The 16,549-nt window shown below is 41.2% G+C and overlaps 2 protein-coding genes across 3 annotated transcripts in view; both read left to right on the top strand.

Moving 5' to 3' along the window:
- Positions 1-6,513, top strand: part of LOC134321475 (ADP-ribosylhydrolase ARH1-like) — an 11,928-nt gene extending 5,415 nt beyond the window's left edge. For both annotated transcript variants that reach the window (XM_063003245.1, XM_063003244.1), the window contains exons 6-9: positions 2,218-2,323; positions 2,406-2,672; positions 4,250-4,464; positions 5,424-6,513. In XM_063003245.1, the coding sequence (XP_062859315.1) occupies positions 2,218-2,323; positions 2,406-2,672; positions 4,250-4,464; positions 5,424-5,572 (737 nt within the window). In that variant the 3' untranslated portion in view covers positions 5,573-6,513. The remainder of the gene's footprint in view (positions 1-2,217; positions 2,324-2,405; positions 2,673-4,249; positions 4,465-5,423) is intronic.
- Positions 6,514-7,601: 1,088 nt separating this feature from the next.
- LOC134321476 (ADP-ribosylhydrolase ARH1-like) lies at positions 7,602-16,234 on the top strand. The gene is made up of 8 exons (XM_063003246.1): positions 7,602-7,676; positions 8,688-8,802; positions 9,577-9,685; positions 11,681-11,779; positions 12,140-12,245; positions 12,438-12,704; positions 12,858-13,072; positions 14,317-16,234. Exons 1-8 carry the CDS (start codon positions 7,669-7,671, stop codon positions 14,463-14,465), a joined length of 1,068 nt encoding a protein of 355 aa, XP_062859316.1. The 5' UTR covers positions 7,602-7,668; the 3' UTR covers positions 14,466-16,234.
- The last annotated feature ends 315 nt before the right edge of the window (positions 16,235-16,549 follow it).

Below are 16,549 nucleotides of genomic sequence, written 5' to 3'. Positions count from 1 at the left end.
AAACTTTATAACAATAACGATATCACAATAATTAAAACAAAATAGAAATCTAAATTATCTATATGCTTTATAAGAATAGCTCACAAACAACTCTTGTTTTAAATATTGTGCAGCAGAACCACCTTACAAAAAGTTTTTTACAGGTTTCTTAAAAGGAACACGAGCCTGTTTACTGTTTCCACCACTGAGTGAGCCTGTATCAGTATCTACACTGTGGGGGCATCAAGTAATCACTCAGCTCAGCTTTGATTTTGTCCTCTTGTGATTGGGGGGTAGATGGAGGGGGCCAGTTCTGCTTCTAACAATATGGACTACAATTCCCAAGCTCTCACGGACTGTCACGTGACTGTCACATGTCCCGGTCAGCCAATCCTGATCGGGCTCACCGTCTCCGGAGTTTTGATTCAGTTCGGCTCGTTTTGCCGATCATGTTTGCGCTCTTTATTACTGAATCTAACCGTTACCGTGTATAATCCTTGTTGTCCTCCGTTTACTGTTTAGTTTATCCTCTGGTTTTGGACTCTACCTGATTTTGTACACTGTTTTTGCCTTTTTGATATTAAACTTTCCCTGATTTATATTCCGCGAGCGTCTGGTCAGTTTCTGCCTCGTGACATGTTGGTATTTTAATTAAAATATAAAGTATGTAAACAATCGCGATTGACATCCGGTGAAAACATTCATGCGAGTTAACCGAATTAATCGTGAAAATCGCCCAGCCCTCATTTTTATACAGTAAAATAAATGGGCGCTCATAGACACAGTGGGAAAAATGCTTATAAATGCAAATACAGGGTGCACGAGTGACACAGTAGTCTAACGTACTCGCCCGTCACAGTGGACACCAGGGCACGCTACAGAAACATTTGGCTGTATCTGAGGGCAGGAAGGCCAGACTGAGGGTCATCTTACTGACTCTTACCTGAACAAGAGAGCACGGTGGCTCTTTGAGTAGCACTGTCGCCTCACAGCCAGAAGGTCCTGGGTTTGATCCCCAAGGTGGAGCAGTCCGGGTCCTTTCTGTGTGGAGTTTGCATGTTCTCCCCGTGTTTGTGTGGGTTCCCTCCTACAATCCAAAGACGTGCAAGTGAGGTGAATTGGAGATACAAAATTGTCCATGACTATGTACGACATTAACCCATTAACTGCCAATTTTTTTCTGTTGGAACACGTGAACGTGACTCACAGATGGCGTTACTAGATGGGTTAAAGCAGTGTTTCCCAACCTCTTTTGCATCATGGACCGGTTTCATATAAGACATAATTTCACAGACTGGCAGGGAAGGAAGGATTTAATAATATTGCTTACAAACAATGTAAAATGAGTTTTTTTCGCTGCAACGAGACGCTGCTTCCACCTAGGGGTGACAACAAGACAATAACACCCGAAATTGCTTTTCTAGCGATCTCTAATTATTTATTCTTTCCGTGTGGCCCGGTACAGGTCTGTGGCCCGGTGGATGGGGACCACTGGGTTAAAGAACATGATCCTGAAATTATGGCAGTTAATGTGTTAAACTTGTGAACTGATGAAGCTTGTGTAAGGAGTAACTACCGTTTCTGTGATGAATGTAACCAAAGTATAAAACATGACGTTCAAATCATAATAAATAAATACTGAACAAGAAACGAATACTTAAACCTTAAAAGTAAAGTAAGGTCAAGCTTTAAAGTAGGAATGCAGGGTCCTGTAAAGCTCACTTGTTTGTGGATAGTGTCAAAAGTTTTCTTCTGGACCTTGGCAAAGAGACCAATGTTCCCTTCACTTAGAACTTGTGGACAATTGTTTGTACAGATTATTGTCTTTTTTAATGTTACAATTACATTTGCTTGATCTAAAGAACCAGTTTGGGTTAAGGAGAATGGGTCACATTCCTCTTTACAATCTTTCCATCTACTTTATGTTAGTTGGGAAGTGGTCTACAGTATTTTTAAGGTTTTCCCACAAGTGTTTAATAGATGTTTTATGTTTAGACTCCGAACCAAACAACAACAGACAGTTTCTTTATTTCAGATCGCTCGTGTGGCATTGGTTGTGTTTTGGCTCATTATCTTGCTTAAATACTTGATTAAAGGAAGCAGTTAGCAGAACAATGTGTTGCATTATAAGATTGTTTTGCAATGACAAAGGGTATGAATACTTTCAGATCTCAATGCTGTGTATTTTTATTAAAGTAAGTTGTTTTTCTTTTGGCTTGTGCCGATCTTTCTCCACAGGCGTGTCTCACTTAAAGCCTGACCTTCCCGATGGCTACAGAATACCTTACAATCGTAGCAGTGGAGGATGTGGTGCTGCCATAAGGTCCATGTGCATCGGCCTGAGGTATCAGTAACTACACATCACACAGAACAAAAAGTGGCCCTTTGTACTCCACCAGTCACATCCTGAACTCGCTCGTTGGCAGGTACCCTCGGCCGGAGCAGCTGCCCTCGCTGGTAGCAGTGGCTGTAGAGAGCGGCAGAATGACCCACACTCATCCAACCGGATTCCTCGGGGGTGTGGCCTCTGCTCTCTTCGCGTCCTACGCCATCCAGCGGCGTCCACTAACCAGCTGGGGGTTGGGGTTACTCCAGGAGGCGTGTCCAATAGCAAAGAAGTTTGTGCAGTCGGCAGGACACGCCGTTACTGAGACTGAGAGAGACTGGCAGTACTTCATCGACAAATGGCAATGGTGAGAAAGGCCTAGGAACTAATGCTAGCCAATCAGAAACAAGGACAGATGAGGTCAAAAGTTTATATACATTTGGGAAAAGTTGGGACATTTTGTAAGATGCAAAAAGTTGAAAAATGTGTTTATTAGGATGTTAAGGTGAGGTTTTCCATTAGTTTCTGTTAATGTCAGAACATGTAGTTACAGGTTACACATGATTCATCAGGTCAAACACCAGCACGGCCAGTTTTGTATTTCCAGTTCATCTGGCTTACATGTCTTTGAAATGTGGGAGGAAACCGGACTTGAGGAGAACATGCAACTCCACCCTGAAAAGACCAGGACTGCTTCACCTGGGAATTGAACCCAAAACCTTATTGCAACAGCGCTACCCACTGAGCCTCCAACACGATTGTATTTTGTGAATATAAACAAACAAACAAATTAGAAGCCTGAAAAGTTGGGACGGGGCAAAGGTAAGGCTGTACATTTATTCTTTGCAAAGGTAGCAAGTTTTCTGGGCCTGAGCTTATCTCATATGGACCGACAGACAGTGCAAATGTGTTCTGTGGTCAGATGAGTTCATGTTTCACCTGGTTTAAAAAACGGCACACACTAGCACACCAGCGCTGAGATTCTAAACTCCTCGCTTCAAAACTCGGCGTTTCCGCCATCCAGCGGGCATAATTGGCAGTGCCTTCAGCAGACACGGTTCTGCTAGGGCAGGTGACCGGACTGTGTGGGTGGAGTCTTCAAACGCTGTGTTAGTACCCTGACTGGCGCCTGTGCAGAGTGCATAGGTAAAAAAGGGTTTCGCTAAGGGCTGCTCGCGGGTCTGAGGAGGCGTGAGCAGCAATATACCCACCCCGACAGCAATTAGGGATCCCACAGCAGCGGAAGACAGATTGACTACGATAAAATTGGGGAGAAAATAGAAATAAAATAGAAAAAAATGGCAAAAGGCCTGTGCTGCAATTTTCTTTTTGGGAACGGTCTCCATGGTTGTTTAAGCAAGACAATACCAGACCTCATTTTGCATGCGCTACAATAGAGTGGCTTTGTAGACACAGAGTGTGTGTGCTTGACTGGGCTGTCTGCAGTCCCGATCTCTCTGTTTGAAAATGTATGGCGCATCATGAAGAGGTGAATCAGACACTGACAATCCCTCATGAATGTTGAGCAGCTGAAGGTTCACATCAAGCAAGAATGGACAGAAATTCCACGTATTAGTGTCCTTGGTTCCCAAACAACTAAAAAGTCTAGAAATGGTAATAGAACATAGAAAGAATTACAGAGCACAGTGCTAAACATGTCTCTGCCTCTGTCTTACGTTTTCCCAAATGTGCTGTAAGCATCAAATACTAAAATGTGTTTATATTTACAAAAATACAATCAAGTTGATCAGTAAGAACTACTTTTGTCAGTTAAATAAAGATTCTCTTGTTATTGCATGTTACCAAATGTTTCAACTTTTTTGGAAGTGGGGTTTGTACGTCCTTGTGGTTGGTTTTCAGAAGAACTGTGTTTGTCCACTTGTCCCTTACAAGGGATGTGTACCTTTTTTACATTTTTGACATCACTCTGCATTCTTCTCCCAGGTATCTTGACATGAGGGGTTTATCATCAGGAACTGGACCAGCTCTGTTTCCAGATCAATACGGACCCGCTGAACGTGATGAAATGTATAAAGTCCTCAGTTTTTCTGGTTGGGGAGGAAGCAGTGGCCATGATGCACCAATGATAGCTCTGGATGCGCTTCTGGGGGCAGGATCAGACTGGGAAGAGCTTATGAACCGAGCGACATTTCATGGAGGTCAGTCAGCACTACACTACTGTAATCAATAGGCATGCAAGATAATAACATAGTTCTACATCACTTTTAACATGGAATGTCTTTGCTAATATGGAAGTTCTATAATTACTGACTGTAGTCCATCTTATACTTTTTTTAACCTGTTTTCACCCTGTTCTTCAATGGTCAGGACCCCCACAGGACCACCACAGAGCAGGTATTATTTAGGTGGTGGATCATTCTCAGCACTGCAGTGACACTGACATGGTGGTGGTGGTGTGTTAGTGTGTGTTGTGCTGGTATGAGTGGATCAGACACAGCAGCGCTGCTGGAGTTTTTAAATACCGTGTCCACTCACTGTCCACTCTATTAGACACTCCTACCTAGTTGGTCCACCTTGCAGATGTAAAGTCAGAGACGATCGCTCATCTATTGCTGCTGTTTGAGTCGGTCATCTTCTAGACCTTCATCAGTGGTCACAGGGCGCTGCCTACGGGCCGCTGTTGGCTGGATATTTTTGGTTGGTGGACTATTCTCAGTCAAGCAGTGACAGTGAGGTATTTAAAAACTCCAGCAGCGCTGCTGTGTCTGATGCACTAATACTAGCACAACACACACTAACACACCACCACCATGTCAGTGTCACTGCAGTGCTGAGAATGATCCACCACCCAAATAATACCTGCTCTGTGGTGGTCCTGTGGGGGTCCTGAAACAGATCAGTATAGTCAGTAATTGTAGAACTACAATGTGCTTCTATATGGTAAGTGGAGCTGATAAAATGGAGTGTAGAAACAAGGAGGTGGTTTTAATGTTATAGCTGATCAGTGTATATTGGCTCTTTCTGGTAGACTGATCTAGAGACCCTTACTGTACCCTTACTTTCTGGAGCTGTGCAGCACCAACACTATTGAATCAGATAATGCTCATTTGTTCAGATCTTTCTGGATTGCCTAGTTTGTTTTCATTTCTCTCTGTAGGAGACAGTGACAGTACAGCGGTGATTGCATGTTGTTGTTGGGGTCTGATGTACGGACTGAAGAACGTTCCTAAGTGCAACTACACCAACCTGGAGTACAGGGAGCGACTGGAGAAGAGTGCAGAGGAACTTTACCACCTCTCGCATTGATGGCATCGTATTAGGTTCTCAGCTCACATGAAAAGCAATAAGAGTGATTGGCATAGATAAAAGTGCCCATTTCTAACAGATTTTTAAAATTAGACATAACAATAAATCTGTGCTTCCAACTTTACAATTTTGGGCACCTAACAAACAATGTCCAACAAACCCATGGTCAGGTGTCTGCATACTTCTGAGGACATCATGCACAGAGGTTTAGAAAGTATACAGACACATTGATTCTTGTGCACTAAATAATTTTATGAATTTGGAATCAAAATATTTTTATATATTATTTAAATATTTAGGCTATTTTTTCAACGTTTATGTTTTTTTCACTTTTTCTATTGCGCTAGAAGTTAATTTTAATGCACTGTTTTACTTTATGGGTCACTGGTTGGCTAAACCGCATGAGATGTGTATGGACTTTACTTAATGGGTATTAATTAAACATTGCTCATTACATTGACTATCACTGTTATGTATACAGAATAAAACATCAATTCAAATTTTTTAAGAAATAAAATAAATATCTGCCTGTTAGTGCTTGTCTGAAAGTAACATTTACACCAGTAATGAAATGATATGTGTTATTTAGCACCTGAAAAATGATTATTTTTTAACTGTACAGTGGTACCTTGTAACTCAACGTTCCCTAAACTCAAAATCTTTGAAACTGAACACCCTTTGTTGAGGAATTTGTACCCTTGAACTAAACGTGTGCGCGACTGTCACTTTGTTCAGCGCTCGGCGTAATCAGTGCGGTAAAACGTCATCAAAGTGTGAATATGAGACGAATCTGCATTTGTGTGGAATAAGCATCAAATCCAGTCTGAAAGCTCCACAGGTATCTGTGTTTCTCTGTGTTTATCTGTTTATCTCTAAAACGCTTATCAATATAAAATGCTTAATGTGACAATGTATTAAAAGAATGACACAGGAGCCCTAAACTTCTCTTCATTATTACTGCTCATAAGTTCTCTCCACTAATTAAGAAGCATAAGAAAGCAATAAAGGAGTTACGGTAAAGAGCAGGTTTTATTGCTCCATTATTTTACATTAGTCTAAAACATATGCAGTTCCACAGGACCATGGAACACATTAACAGGTTCCCCATACATCCTTATGGAAAAAAATACCTTAATACTCAACACCACTCCCAGAACCAATTGACGTTGAGTTTCAAGGTACCGCTGTACTTGGGTTACCCTGCAGGATCTGATACATCAGGCCACAAACAGCTCTTGTGTCTGATCCACTCATACCAGCACAACACACACTAACACACCACCACCATGTCAGTGTCACTGCAGTGCTGAGAATGATCCACCACATAAATAATACCTGCTCTGTGGTGGTCCTGTGGGGGGTCCTCCTGACCATTGAAGAACAGCATGAAAGCAGGTTAAAAAACTATGTAGAGAAACAGATAGACTACAGTCAGTAATTGTAGAACTACAAAGTGCTTCTATATGGTAAGTGGAGCTGATAAAATGGACAGTGAGTGTAGAAACAAGGAGGTGGTTTTAATGTTAAGGCTGATCAGTGCACATGTACTGTATGTATTAAGAAAAATTTATTCCAATCATTAAGTCTGTAGCACAGTGTTGAACTCTTCATTTTATGTCCTAGGTAGTGCACTATGTAGGGTGGTGGGAGTCATTTGGGTTACAGCCTCCTAAATACTTTAAGCAACATATTTTAAGTTTTCTTTCGCGTTAACCCCAGTGTTTGTGGTAAAATGAATAAAATGTTAGTTTATTAGTGTAATACATTTATTAGATCCTGTATACAGTGTTATTTTATACACATTCCGTTACTAGTACCGTTATTAGTAACCTCCAGGCTTCTGCCTGCTCCTCTCATACTGCTCCTATTTTTGGAAGGACTTGTCGCTAAAAATAAAATAAAACTAACTAACTACAGTCTTTCATTCGTATACACTCTTGGATCCTTACGTTTTAAGATCTATTAATCGGTTTTGATTAAAACTGTAGAAGGGAAAGTTGGACAGTTGCACAGGTGGAAGTTCTGATCTGATCAGCGGTGCTTCCTGCGCGGCTGTACCGACCAGAGAGCCACCGAACCCGGCGTGAAGTGCAATCATGGCCCGGTAGGTAGAGAGTGATATTAAATGAAATTAACACGTGTACAAGTACAACCAGTTTAGTATTTAAATACCTCTTAGATATATGTGTACTCTTATGTATATATTTGAGTATTGAGATTAATATTGTATGTGTAAATTGACATACTACTAACCAGTGTGTAAATTGGAAAGGGACTAACAGAAAGTGCAAATTATTTTACTTTCATTTTGTATTTGGTTTCATTTTAATTCTTTTACTGCACATTAAAGTGAAATTTGGGTTTAGACTGAAACAGTGAAACTGAAACTGTCCTGTGATGGACTGGTGTCTTGTCCAGGATTCTGGCTGATTTTACTTTTTTTGCTCAATATTTCCAGGATTATGCTTTGGATACACTGCGACCCTGATAAAGTGACAATCTTGTCGAAAGGCAGTGAAGTATCAACGGTCATAGCTTTAAAAATACTTTTGTATAAACCTTTGATTAGGGAGCTTATGACACTATTGTTCAAGTCTGTACCTTGGTAGTACCACCTTGTACCTTGGTCTGTCAGTAATACTGGATTACATTATCGCAACTGTCATTATTAAAAATAAATCATTTTATTATCATTAGGTTCCACTTGCATACCCCCGATTCATTATAAATAACTTTATTATACATGAATAAGGGTGGCAGTGTGGCTCGGTGGGTAGCACTGTCACCTCACAGCAAGAAGGTCCTGGGTTTGTTTCCCAGGTGAAGCGGTTCAAGTCCTTTCTGTGTGGACTTTGCATGTTCTCCCTGTGTCTGTGTGGGTTTCCTCTGGGAGCTCCGGTTTCCTCCCACAGTACAAAGACGTGCAAGTGAGGTGAATTAGAGACACAAAATTGTCCATGACTGTGTTTGATATTAAACTTGAACTGATAAATCTTGTGTAACCAGTAACTATCTGTCCTGTTATGAGTGTAAACAAAGTGTGTAAGACATGACATTAAAATCCTAATACATAAATTCATTATACTTATACATAATTATATTTGTGTCCATTCAGTCCTGCTACTTTAGAGCACTATAAAGCTGGAATGTTGCTGAGTGGAGTTGGAGATGCTCTTGGATACAGGAATCAACTGTGGGAATATAACGAGTCCGGCCCGGCCATCCATCAGGTACGTCTGATAATCAGATTATTACAGATTTGAATATCAAGATGACGTGTCCATTTGTACAGGAGTGATAAAAATATTTAGAATGTATGTAGTTGTAAACATTTAACAGTACAGGAAGGCATGATCAATTATAATTTCAAAATTTAAGTATGAGTGTAAACATTTTAAATAGCTTGTCTATTCCAAAAAGATCTATTGATAAATATCTTCAGATTTATTGGAAACTCCTGACAACCATGGGGGAGTAGATCAAATATATCTGTGGTTGATTAGCTTAATCAATGAAAATATGAACCCATGGCAGCGGTAGCTCAGCACGTAAGGTACAGGACTAGTAATCCTAGGTTCAATTGCTGGTTTAAGCTGCACATCTGCCAGCTTGCCACCGTTAGGCCCTCAACCCTCAATTGCTGGCAATGTATACAGTCTCAATTGTAAGTTGCTTTAGATAAAGGCGTCTGCTAAATACTGAAAATGTAAATTAACCAAATTCTTCTATAATGCTTAAGAACAAATTTCCAGTTTCTACACTAAGCCAGCAATAACTGTACCAATAACTATGTACTCCTGGTTTTATTGAAAATACATTTGTTAAATTTTTTAAAGGACCCTTTATAATACCCATTATATAACAGAATGTTAGATTTCCCAAATATTGTCAGTTTGGGCTCCAATAAATGTATTAAATTGATTTTATTCAATATATATATATATATAAGGTCAAGTTCCACTGTTAATCCTGGTCATGTTATTTGTGCTTAATTACTATTGTAGGAACTACAGGAGCTTGGAGGACTGAAGAACATCACTGTTAAACTTCCTGATTGGCCAGTTAGTGACGATACAGTTCTTCATTTGGCCACCGCTGAAGCTTTAGCCACAGGTTTGTGTTTCATAATGGCTTTATTAATTCTGAAACAGCAAAAAAAAAATGCTTAACTTCTATACGTCCCACATATACAGTGTATCACAAAAGTGAGTACACCCCTCACATTTCTGCAGATATTTAAGTATATCTTTTCATGGGACAACACTGACAAAATGACACTTTGACACAATGAAAAGTAGTCTGTGTGCAGCTTATATAACAGTGTAAATTTATTCTTCCCTCAAAATAACTCAAAATACAGCCATTAATGTCTAAACCACCGGCAACAAAAGTGAGTACACCCCTAAGAGACTACACCCCTAAATGTCCAAATTGAGCACTGCTTGTCATTTTCCCTCCAAAATGTCATGTGATTTGTTAGTGTTACTAGGTCTCAGGTGTGCATAGGGAGCAGGTGTGTTCAATTTAGTAGTACAGCTCTCACACTCTCATACTGGTCACTGAAAGTTCCAACATGGCACCTCATGGCAAAGAACTCTCTGAGGATCTTAAAAGACGAATTGTTGCGCTACATGAAGATGGCCAAGGCTACAAGAAGATTGCCAACACCCTGAAACTGAGCTGCAGCACAGTGGCCAAGATCATCCAGCGTTTTAAAAGAGCAGGGTCCACTCAGAACAGACCTCGCGTTGGTCGTCCAAAGAAGCTGAGTGCACGTGCTCAGCGTCACATCCAACTGCTGTCTTTGAAAGATAGGCGCAGGAGTGCTGTCAGCATTGCTGCAGAGATTGAAAAGGTGGGGGGTCAGCCTGTCAGTGCTCAGACCATACGCCGCACACTACATCAAATTGGTCTGCATGGCTGTCACCCCAGAAGGAAGCCTCTTCTGAAGTCTCTACACAAGAAAGCCCGCAAACAGTTTGCTGAAGACATGTCAACAAAGGACATGGATTACTGGAACCATGTCCTATGGTCTGATGAGACCAAGATTAATTTGTTTGGTTCAGATGGTCTCAAGCATGTGTGGCGGCAATCAGGTGAGGAGTACAAAGATAAGTGTGTCATGCCTACAGTCAAGCATGGTGGTGGGAATGCCATGGTCTGGGGCTGCATGAGTGCAGCAGGTGTTGGGGAGTGACATTTCATTGAGGGACACATGAACTCCAATATGTACTGTGAAATACTGAAGCAGAGCATGATCCCCTCCCTCCGGAAACTGGGTCGCAGGGCAGTGTTCCAGCATGATAATGACCCCAAACACACCTCTAAGACGACCACTGCTTTATTGAAGAGGCTGAGGGTAAAGGTGATGGACTGGCCAAGCATGTCTCCAGACCTAAACCCAATAGAACATCTTTGGGGCATCCTCAAGCGGAAGGTGGAGGAGCGCAAAGTCTCGAATATCCGCCAGCTCCGTGATGTCGTCATGGAGGAGTGGAAAAGCCTTCCAGTGGCAACCTGTGAAGCTCTGGTAAACGCCATGCCCAGGAGAGTTAAGGCAGTTCTGGGAAATAATGGTGGCCACACAAAATATTGACACTTCAGGAACTTTCACTAAGGGGTGTACTCACTTTTGTTGCCAGTGGTTTAGACATTAATGGCTGTATATTGAGTTATTTTGAGGGAAGAATAAATTTACACTGTTATATAAGCTGCACACAGACTACTTTTCATTGTGTCAAAGTGTCATTTTGTCAGTGTTGTCCCATGAAAAGATATACTTAAATATCTGCAGAAATGTGAGGGGTGTACTCACTTTTGTGATACACTGTAACTCGAACCTTTTAGAAGCAATTTAGAGTAGCCTCACTTTCCCCACTGTCATGTCTATGGTAGGTGAGAGGAAACCACAAAACTTCATACCCCACAGATTAACACAGCTTAGTTTTAAAACTTTAGACTGCCAGCACCAGCAGCATTGTAATGTTTGAACATTTGTTTATTCAAGTCCTAAGTGCTGAAAGGATGATATTAATGTGAGGTGCAAAATTAGCATTCAAAAAGTTTCTAGAACTCATACAAATTACAAGCGTTTTTGGTGTACATTAGGAAAGGAAGGAGAGGAGCTGCTGCACGAGGTGGCGTCCTGTTACGTGGAGGGTATGAAGGACATGGAAGGAAGGAAACCGGGACCATCCAGCATCCTGGGTAAAGCAAGATTTCCGTCCCTCTGTACACTTCAAGATCGCTGACATAGCACTAATTAATGTGTTAAAAGTCTCTCATGAAGTGGCACAGCAGTCTAATATTCTAGCTCACCAATAAGGAGAGTTTGAGCTCCTTAGGTCAGGGTTCAGTGGTGCTACCAGCTTAGATAGCATAAAGATTCTTTATAAAGATTCTCATTCCTGCTGTCTGGTTGAAAGGCCGAGACGAGTAGTGGTATGTAGTCTGCAGCCTTCCTCAGCCAATGAACATGTGTGAGCGGCAGAGCAGTTGTAATAGGAATTGGAAATGACTAAATAAAAAAATGACTATATTCTTTGTTGTATATCTTACTTTTTATAGGTGTGTCTCAGTTAAAACCAGGTACTGCAGGAGGCTACAGAATCGCCTATAATCCAGAAGGAACAGGATGTGGTGCTGCCATGAGGTCCATGTGTATCGGTTTAAGGTCAGATATGCTTATTTACATTAGCAAGCAATGAATCGGCCTGTCGGTTTTCTTTGGAAATGATTCAGTTGTCCAGTGATTCAGATGAGTTTATCTAGGATAAACTTCAAAGCATCTACCACTGGAACCATCAAAAATTAGTGTACATTACGAGACGTTGAATCTGGTGTAATTCCCGGTGCTTGTTGGCAGGTACCCTCGGCCGGAGCAGCTCCCCTCACTGGTAGCAGTGGCTGTAGAGACCGGCAGAATGACACACCCACATCCAACCGGATTCCTCGGTGCTGTGGCTTCTGCTCTCTTCACATCCTACGCCGTCCAGCGGCGTCCACTAACCAGCTGGGGGCTGGGTTTGCTCAAGGAGGCGTGTCCGATAGCAAAGGAGTTTGTGCGGTCAGCAGGATACGCCGTTACTGAGACTGAGAGAGACTGGCAGTACTTCATCGACAAATGGCAATGGTGAGAAAAAACATCAACCAATCAGGGATGAGTACAGAAGTTTAAAGTTGACATACAATTGGTAAGGGATTAGTATGTCATAGCAGTGTTAGGATGTTTCCTATCCCTAACCCCTAAAAAACCTTAATAAATACATTCTGTTTCCTCTGGCAGGTATCTGGACTTGAGGGGATTATCATCTGGAACTGGTCCTGCTGTATTTCCCGACCAGTACGGTCCTGCTGAACGGGACGAGGCTTACAAGAGCTTCAGTCTCTCCGGATGGGCAGGACGAAGTGGTCATGATGCACCCATGATAGCACTGGATGCCCTTCTCGGGGCAGGGTCGAACTGGGAGGAGCTCATGAACCGAGCAGGATTTCATGGAGGTCAGAAGTTACTTAGTATTGGTGCACATAGTGTGGGATTAGAGTAAAGAACTTTTTAATGCCGTCAGAAAAAATGTTTTTTTGGTTGAGCTTGTAGCCACGGATGCGCCTCTGCTTTCACATGATCATCACTTAAAAATCTTCTTCCCCTTAAAGCTTTTTTAAGCGTCCAAAAAGGTGGAAATCACATGGAGCTAAATCCGGACTATAAGCGTCTCTCAGACACGACCAATTACTCCTCCTCCCACCCTCACCGCTTATAACCACAATATAAAAGTGAGGAAACTTTTTGAAGATCCCTCGTACTTAGTCACCAAGGAAATAAATGACTGAAACTCTTAAAATAACAGCCATAACATTAAAACCACCTCCTTGTTTCTACACTCACTGTCCATTTTATCAGCTTCACTTACCATATAGAAGCACTTTGTAGTTCTACAATTACTGACTGTAGTTCATCTGTTTCTCTACATACTTTGTTAGCCCTCTTTCACCCTGTTCTTCAATGGTCAGGACCCCCACAGGACCACCACAGAGCAGGTATTATTTAGGTGGTGGATCATTCTCAGCACTGCAGTAACACTGACATGATGGTGGTGTGTTAGTGTGTGTTGTGCTGGTATGAGTGGATCAGACACAGCAGCGCTGCTGGAGTTTTTAAATACCTCACTGTCACTGCTGGACTGGGAATAGTCCACCAACCAAAAATATCCAGCCAACAGCGCCCCGTGGGCAGCGTCCTGTGACCACTGATGAAGGTCTAGAAGATAACCGACTCAAACAGCAGCAATAGATGAGCGATCGTCTCTGACTTTACATCGACAAGGTGGACCAACTAGGTAGGAGTGTCTAATAGAGTGGACAGTGAGTGGAGACGGTATTTAAAAACTCCAGCAGCGCTGCTGTGTCTGATCCACTCATACCAGCACAACACACACTAACACACCACCACCATGTCAGTGTCACTGCAGTGCTGAGAATGATCCAACACCTAAATAATACCTGCTCTGTGGGGGTTCTGACCATTGAAGAACAGGGTGAAAGGGGGCTAACAAAGCATGCAGAGAAACAGATGGACTACAGTCAGTAATTGTAGAACTACAAAGTGCTTCTATATGGTAAGTGGAGCTGATAAAATGGACAGTGAGTGTAGAAACAAGAAGGTGGTTTTAATGTTATGGCTGATCGGTGTATAATATAAATTCTAAATGTTTGTCCTTACTAATATGTTTGTTTGTCTGTAGGAGACAGTGACAGTACAGCGGTGATTGCGTGTTGTTGTTGGGGTCTGATGTATGGGCTGGAGGACGTACCCGAATGCAACTACATCAACCTGGAGTACAGGGAGCGACTGGAGAACAGTGCAGAGAAGCTCTACCACCTTTCACATTGAAGCCAGCATCATCTGGCATGGAGAATCATGGACGGTCAACACAATTACATTTATTTAAGGGCAAGCCGCAGCCTAGTGGTAAGGGTACTGGACTAGTAACCAGAAGGTCGCTGGTTCAAGGCCCTTGAGCAAGGTCCATAACCCTCAATTGGTCAGATTGTATACTGTAATAGGACTGTAAGTCGCTTTGGATAAAGGTGTCTACTAAATGCTGAAAATGTAAATGTATTTAGCCAGCTTACCATGCTACAAAGCTTTCCACGTTTTTGGCTTCTGGAAACCAACACATGCTCTAACCCTAAGTTCAAAAAGTCTCCATAAAGTTCTACAGGAACACTATTCCACAATTTAATGTAGTTCTACTAGAGCTGAAAAAAAAAAGAAAAATAGATTAACATTTTTAGGTGCAAAAGGATCTTTCAATGGCTTTTAAGAAAAGCCTCTGCAAAACCACAGTAAGGACCATTTTTGCATGTGACGTATCCAGGAGTGACATGTCAAGGTCTCAATAAAATTCATTTAAATCATTTATAAAAATCATTTAAAGTTTTGTCATGACTCCACACTATGGACAAGAAAAGGCAAAATACTGCTCATGGGAGGGCAGCAAAAAGAAAAATATGGTGTTAATCAAAGATCAGTTAAACTATTTTCACATCTTTAAAATCAGCATTTTATAGTTAGAAAATGATATTAACAGTTAAATGTGATGGTAGAGTGATGGTGTGGTGATGTTTCCCTATATCAGGACCTGAACTATAACTTACTTTAATAAGCTAACAATGAATTCCATTCTGTCCGAAATTTCTCAAGGAAATAAGGGCATCTGTCCATGAGCTGAATCTACATCCAGTGTTTTAAGTAGTCTTTCCCAAAGCACTAAAAATGCCATTATATAAAAATGCACATCTGTGACAATACTGACATGATGTGAGGTTATTTTAATTAAAACTATATTGATTCAAAGTGGGTGGCTCAGTGAGTAACACTGTCGCCTCACAGCAAGAAGGTCCTGTGTTCGATCCCCAGGTGAAGAGGTCCGGGTCCTTTCTGTGTGGAGTTTTCATGTTCTCCCCGTGTCTGCGTGGGTTTCCTCCGGGAGCCCCTGTTTCCTCCCGCAGTCCAAATACATGCAAGTGAGGTGAACTGCAGATACAAAAGTATCCTTGAGCATGGTTAAAGGCGCTATATAAGTATGACTTATTATTATTATTATTATTATTACCTTGACCCTGAGTAGGATCAAGCTATGGTAAAACAAAGTACAAAACCAAGACTATAAAAATGTAAATACAAAGAGAGCAAAGGTATGCAGTTTCTTTGGACCCACAGTACAAACATACACTGTCGCCTCATGGCAAGAAGGTCCTGGATTCCATCCTCAGTTGGAGCGATCCATGTCCTTTTTGTGTGAAGTTTGCATGTTCTCCCCGTGTCTGTGTGGGTTTCCAAAATTGTCCATGACTGTTTGAAATTAAAGACTTGAACTGATGAATCTTGTGTAATGAGTAACTACTGTTCCTGTCATGAATGTAACCAAAGTGTAAAACATGACATTAAAATCCTAATAAATAAATAAATATTGATTTAAAGCAGAAGTTAGTGATAATTTAGATGTTACAGCTCATATTGTTTCTTGAGAAAGACGTTTCCATCTGGCTGCAGCTTCCTGGTCACTGTGGTGTTCTCCAACATACCTTGTTCATTGAGTTTCTGCCTGACCTTAAAAACAGAACACAGATTTTATTACTGAAATATGATTAAAGTATTTGAACAATTTAATTTTGTTTTGAAATGACGTTTCTCTTATTTGTAATAATAACAATTATTATTATAATTAAAACACAATTATTGACCAGTGGAAGACGTATAAAAACGAAATTAAAAGAGGTTTAGCTTAATGTCCTAAATATCAAGATTTCTCGATACATTTTTAAGTAAGTTATTTGTAATTCCACCGCTTTACCAGCAGATGTCACCAGACGCCAGAAAATACTTTTACCACAAACAATAGCACATACGTATATCGCCAAAGCTCAGCTTACAGGGCGTGAATCAAAGTTTTTCAAATATTAATAATAATT

The sequence above is a fragment of the Trichomycterus rosablanca genome, chromosome 10, assembly GCF_030014385.1.
Source record: "Trichomycterus rosablanca isolate fTriRos1 chromosome 10, fTriRos1.hap1, whole genome shotgun sequence".
NCBI classification, from domain to species: domain Eukaryota; kingdom Metazoa; phylum Chordata; class Actinopteri; order Siluriformes; family Trichomycteridae; genus Trichomycterus; species Trichomycterus rosablanca.
The sequence above is the reverse complement of the archived record's forward strand: the minus strand, read 5'-3'. Positions and strand labels throughout refer to the sequence as shown.

Excerpts from the sequence above, each read along its gene's own strand:
- LOC134321476 (XM_063003246.1), top strand. Across the intron at positions 9,686-11,680 it reads CGCTGAAGCTTTAGCCACAG|GAAAGGAAGGAGAGGAGCTG; the intron begins GTTTGTGTTTCA and ends GGTGTACATTAG. Across the intron at positions 12,246-12,437 it reads TCCATGTGTATCGGTTTAAG|GTACCCTCGGCCGGAGCAGC; the intron begins GTCAGATATGCT and ends GCTTGTTGGCAG.